This window comes from Antrostomus carolinensis, unplaced genomic scaffold, assembly GCF_000700745.2.
Source record: "Antrostomus carolinensis isolate BGI_N321 unplaced genomic scaffold, ASM70074v2 scaffold4194, whole genome shotgun sequence".
Classification (NCBI taxonomy): Eukaryota; Metazoa; Chordata; class Aves; order Caprimulgiformes; family Caprimulgidae; genus Antrostomus; species Antrostomus carolinensis.
Genome location: NW_010309916.1, coordinates 1 through 6272, shown reverse-complemented (window position 1 = coordinate 6272; position 6272 = coordinate 1). Strand labels below are relative to the sequence as shown.

At 37.8% G+C, this 6272-nt stretch overlaps 1 protein-coding gene across 1 annotated transcript; it reads right to left on the bottom strand.

The window, feature by feature from the left end:
• Positions 1–366: 366 nt before the first annotated feature.
• Positions 367–5626, bottom strand: MAIP1 (matrix AAA peptidase interacting protein 1; the record flags this gene model as incomplete). The annotated part of the gene is made up of 4 exons (XM_010166221.1): positions 367–796; positions 2555–2705; positions 3669–3795; positions 5555–5626. Coding segments are annotated over 4 exons (429 nt in total), but the record flags the coding sequence as incomplete, so codon positions are not given.
• Positions 5627–6272: the final 646 nt, after the last annotated feature.

Genomic DNA, 6272 nt, shown 5'->3' with positions numbered 1-6272 from the left:
TAAATTCATGTTTTCGACTTATTTTTCTTTAATGAACATCTAAACATGGATTTGCCTGTATGTGATCGAATTGAAAGGAATGTTGTTTTTATTTTTCAAAATACATGTACATATATCTTTAACGCATTTTCCCAGTGCAGTGCTAAAAGTTTTATCTTACTCTAATCCTGTACCAAATACTGATAATGGCTCTAACTTTCTTAATCTCAAATATATTCAAAAGCAAGATTACCTCAAAAGGAACTGTTCAGGCTAGACAATCTAAGAAGTCCATCTACCTCTATTTCATCTTGCATATTATTCATTCATCTATTGTACATATATTGTACAGTCCCTAGGGAAAAAAGAAACATATGAAAATAACTCAGAAGGGCCACCAGCCATGCAAGTGTTGTTTATCTTCAAGTAGTAAAATTTCTTCTCAGAATGTAATAAGTCAACATACCCGTAATACCGGCCTGCATGAAACTGCACTGTGCAAATGCCTTGGATGAGCATTAGTACCAATTAACTTGTAGTAGCCTGTTCCAGGGAAAAGGCTTTATTGTAATGCTGCAGCATAGTGTAAGTTTTGGAAACAATTCTGGGAAATCAAACATACAAAATTCATCCCTCTTTTGGAGGAGATGCAGGAAGGGAAAAAAGAGACCAAAAAAAGTCTGATATTTGTTACATCAGAACCTTTACAGTGGTACACAAAAAGACTCCAGGAGGCATTTATTCTAATAGCCTTGGATGTTCAATCCGTGTAATTGTCCAGTCTGGTTTTGCTCCTTCTGTAAATTCCCTTTGGAATCTGGAAAAAGAAAGACAGTAAGTGTTGTTAAAATGGACTTGATCCTTACAGAGCTACTAACACCACCAAGAAGTCATGAAGAAATATTTTACTTCAAAGTTATTCCTGTAAGAGCTCATTAGACTCTGATGCTTATGGCCCAAAATAGAAGATCAACGTTAATTCTACAGTAAGAAACAAAGGGCACTGACTTGAGAGTGTTTTGGTTTGGATTTCACAGACAGGATCAAGCAGCAACAGTAAAGGCCCTGATATCAAGTCAGCACTCAGCTTTCATAGCAGTAACTAAATCTCTAAATAAAGGGTTTCATTTAATGGGATGGTAACTGCACCGTAGAGAGAAATCACATGCGATGTACTGTACCTGAAAATTTTCATTTTTACTGAACTATACTTTAATTTAAAGAAGTATATTTTCAGAAATACATCAAAAATCAAGCTAACAGTAGTACTAAATCTTCCTGAAAGAAAATTCCGCAGCTGTTGACAGGAAAATTAAAACACCCATCCCTATTTTCAAAGTATCTTCCTCTTCCTTTTCTAGTCATTAATGCCTTCCTCCCTGACCACGTCAGTTTTGACTGCTTGTCATCTAAAGATAAGTCTTCAAGCTGAAGACTGAGCTTCAAGCTGAATATTCATGCTCCAAAGTAACCTGTATATTGTGGAGAAGAGCAGTATAACCTCACTGCTTTGCAATTACATGCAAATCCACTCCCAGAAACTGTCTTCTCCAGACACCCAAATACTTAACACTAAGCTTCTAAGGCCTGTAGTATCTTTGCTCATTTGACTTTAGGTTACCACTGCAAATAGCAGAAGGAATGCATACTTGCAAAGATTTTTCTCCTGGGGATTACAAATAGATATTTAGGGTTTTCAGGGGAGGTTCTTGAGGTTAATGGAGCCTGAGAAGCCTCCACCTCTAAAAACCATGCTGAATTTGGCTAAGGGATGGATCCATAAAAACCCATCCAGGCAAAAAGCACTGGTGTCTCTCAGGTTGTTTCCTTTGTTTCAGAGCCCCATATCATCTAGACACCACAGTCTATCCATTTCAAACATGAGTATAGAAGTGATTGATTACATTGCATTTCTCTCACAAAAATCCTCATTTTTTCCAACTTCTGCAAATACTATTTTCAGTACATTTTGCTAACTGTGCAGATATTTCTGCATTACTCTGAGATCAGTACACTAATACAGACACTATTTACAAGCATTTCTGTGAATATTCATCTACCTCATATGTGCTTTGAAGGCTTGGATCAGTGGCATGAATTACTGAACAGAAGGCATTTGTCTAAAAAATTTCCTCTTTCATGAGCTACTTTTTCAGCTAGTTGCAGTTCTGATTTTTATACAGGAAGTGACAAGTCAACAGCACCACACTTGGCTGTTTGGCTTGACTGCATTGCTGTTAGCTGTGCTACAAGAAATGGGAAACAAGGGCCAATATTAGCCTATTTCCTGAAAGCTGCAGGAGTATAGAAGAAGATCAGAAACCTCATTCAATGCTCCAGCTACTGCTCTTCGTGACAGAGAAAGAGTTCTCATTAATCCCTACTTATAAGCAAGATAATAATATAATGACTTTAAGGGGTATTTAAAAAATTTGACCCTAGAATAAAAACTGGAAAGCTGGATGAGAACTAACTTATACTGGAATCAAGGTAAATTAAAACATACTAAGTTCTGCACTGGCACAGTGTGAATGCTTTCAGTTTCCAAAAAAAACCAAAAGACAAGTAAACTTACTCATAGTTTGCTGTTAAAAGATGTCTTTTTTCTTTTGTGCTTTCATCTCCAAACACAATCTGGAAAACTTTGGTTTCACCCGGTACTTCATCAGGTAGGTTGGCACCATTCAGATACCAGAAGCGCATCAGGATACTAACAAACTTTCTTCCTGTTGGAAATAAATCAAAGCATAAGGAAGATATTATTTTTCTCATTGGTCAAATACTCCTACTTGCTATCTAGCATATATTCTAGTGAGACCCTGGAAGGGCAACTGACTTCAGCCATAAAGAATGCATGATAGAATAATGAACAATAAAGCTATTTAAAGCCATACTCATGCTGTTTAGCAACAATAAAAAACACTCTGTAGAAAGGCATGTATTTTATCATGAGTGTTGTATGACAATGTACATAATCAAATCGTATGAAAAAAAGCTGTCTACCACAAAGTCCAAGGCCAACTAGTGATAATACAAAAGTATGTAGAGTAGTTGAAACTCAGGAGTAAACTAAGAGAAAAAAAAAATCCCTAACCCCCAAAACAAGAAAAAAGATCACTGGGTCTGACAATCTGAAATGCTCATTAGAAGACCCATGGTTAGACAATAAACCATCTCAACTGTGTCTGACAGTGGATTGAGCACATAATGCTGGTATTTAACCAAAAGAAAAACTTGTTGGAGCTCAAAAAAATAAAGAAGTCCTAGAACAAAGTGCATTCCATAAAAGCAGAATAGAAGCAAAGACAACAAAATTTATTTCATTATCCAGCTTTCACTATTCTTCTTGGAAGATATATTTTCATTGCTGAAGCAACAGTTTTCTGCATGTAGAAGAATAATAGTTTTTGTGTGGTTTGAGATTGCTAAGGACTAATAACGTAAAAATCTGAAATTACAATGAGCAAGACCTAAACAGAAGTCAAAACAGTAGTGTGACTTATTGACAATAATCTCTCAAGTTCTGGTTTAAACGGAAATCAGGGAACTATATATAGAAGAACTATAAGCAGAAGAAAAAGGAATGCAAAACTACTTAAAAATACAACTGTAAGGAGAATGCCTGCTTAGGAGCAAAACCAGGAAATAAGGCTGCCCACTGCTGAAATGTTTTAGAATTCCAAACATACCGTCATCATCATAGTAAATGCGAACATCTCCTTCTGTTGTGTACATGATTGCATCAATGTCAGCTGCTAAAGCATCCCTGTGGTTGTCAGGGAGCAAAGAAATCTTTTCCTTCAGCACCTGAAGTACCTAAAATCAGAAAAACTGAAAGATTTTCATTAGGAAATTGAGTAACAACCTTTTCTACTGCAGTTAATAAAACGAGCTATTTCACTAAAACATTTGTGTAACATGTACAACAGCAGAAGTGAAAAAGCAATGGGAAGTTTGGGCACTTATAAGCCCTAATTCAGCGATATTAAAGATGATCCATTTAACAGTCAAATCAATGAAAAGAAAGTATGTTGAAAAATGTTTAGAAACAGTACTGTCAAAAGAGAAGTTGCAAAGCATAGCACGTAAGCCCAGAAAATACCAGGTAAGCTTGCTTCCACAATCATACTTACACTCTGCCTTCTCACTGCTGATTTCCTGCTATGTGTATATTCCTTAGCTTTTGATTCAATTATTTCTTAGTTATCTTTTACAAATTTATTCGAAAATAAGTTCCATTACCACTAAGTTTATCTGTGCCATTTTGTGATCCATATTTCCACTAGAAGAAGTTTACACATAATCAGAAAAGACTGAAAAATCATTGCCCTGAGACTTTAGTCCCATATCACATTGACATCTAGTATTCAAGTGTCCTAAGACCTACACAGCTGTGTTAAGTAGAAAAAGGGTGTGGTGCACAAACTGAACAGAGGCATCACCTCAAACACCACATGAGAAAGACATGTCACAAGGAAGGATGAAGTGTGCAGCATTTATTTTTAACTCATACTCAGTTTTTAGGCTAACTTGAATTGCCATTTTGAGTAACAAACAAATCCAGAGGTCACATGGAAGCAAGACGTGACCTTCACTAGAAGATGTTGGTTTCTAGTACATTTTGCAGGTATAAAATTCACCGACCAAAGCAACAACAAAACAGTGTGGTATCACAGTCTCAGCCACTAAATGCTCTGGCTATATGAAGCCTCTGGATCAATATTAACCCTATCACCTGAAGAATTTAAGATGAGCAGAGGAAGAGGAGATGCTCTTTCAAAACAACTATAAGAAATAAACTCACATTTTATTGCTATTTCTGCTCAAAGATAGCAGGCAAGATTGTCCAGTGGGGATGCACTAGAACAGCACCAAAATTTTTGCTGCAAAGACATGGGTGGTAATAGGGCAGGCCAAGCTGACATCCAGTAACAAGGCATAGACCTGAAGTATCTCCTCCACTTGACTCTGATGCATCTGCTACCTCCGTCCCCTGGGAAGGCCAAGACAACTTCAGCAATCAAAAATTAATAAAAACACAGAACACACAGCACTGATGTTTAACTAGCCAGGTCAGCCATATCCCTGAGATCATGACACAAGACCAAGGCCTTCCAGCTGAGACCAGTAACTGTCTGCATGATCTGCTCAGGGCTGGGAATGTATTAGTGCAGCAGGGATGAGCATAAACTAGTTCCTTTCTTCATCAGAATTCTGGTGCACACACCAAAAGCATCAGCAATCGGCCTACACCAACAGACAGAGGTATGCAATTCCCCTGGCCATCCAGAACCCAGAGCCTTTCAATCCTTTCTGGTATACCAGCAATCATTTTGGCAGTTGGCCCTTATGTTCAATGACACGAAATTTTTTTTTCTTTAAATACAGTAACTTTAAATTAAGTTTCATGCTGTGAAATTAAACATAAAAAAGCTGCAAGACAAACAATTGTCCACATTATGCTATTTTTTCCAATTAAACCCAACTGGCAGTATTTGTAGATAATGACAGGCTGAATGCATGTTACTTCTTAATGGAAAATCAATTACTAGAATAAGAGATGGAAAGCATTTACCTCTGCTGATACAAGTTCATCCAGCAGGTCAAGTTTCCGCTGAGATAGCAGCTTTGAAACCACAGAAAAAGCCTACCAAAAAAAAAAAAAAATTAAATGTTTGAAGAGCATATCACCATTGAAATGTAAGCCCTCCAGCGTTAAAAGAGTGATTCCATGAACTGATAAAAACATAAGGTTTCAATTTCTCACTTAAAGCATCATAACTTTTGGTAACAGGCAAGTGAATGCAGAGGTTACAGAAAAAAAAGCATTACAGTAATCTATATAAGTTGTTTTTACTCTCTTCTTGATAATTCAAACAGTCCATGTCTTTCCCTGTAAACACTGACCACATTTGTGGCCAATAGGACAGGGTCTAGCTGCAGGCCTGTGTCTAGTGGGGTCCCTCAGGGGTCGGTACTGGGACCAGTACTATTCAATATATTCATCAGTGACCTGGATGAGGGAGCAGAGTGCACTGTCAGCAAGTTTGCTGATGACACAAAGCTGGGAGGAGTGGCTGACACGCCAGAGGCTGTGCTGCCATCCAGCGAGACCTGGACAGGCTGGAGAGCTGGGCAGGGAAAAATTTAATGAAATATAATAAGGGCAAGTGTAGAGTCTTCCATCTGGGAAAGAACAACCCCATGTACCAGTACAGGTTGGGGACAGACCAGCGAGAGTTAGAGACCAGTTAGACCAGTTAGAGAGCAGCGTAGGGGAAATGGACCTGGGG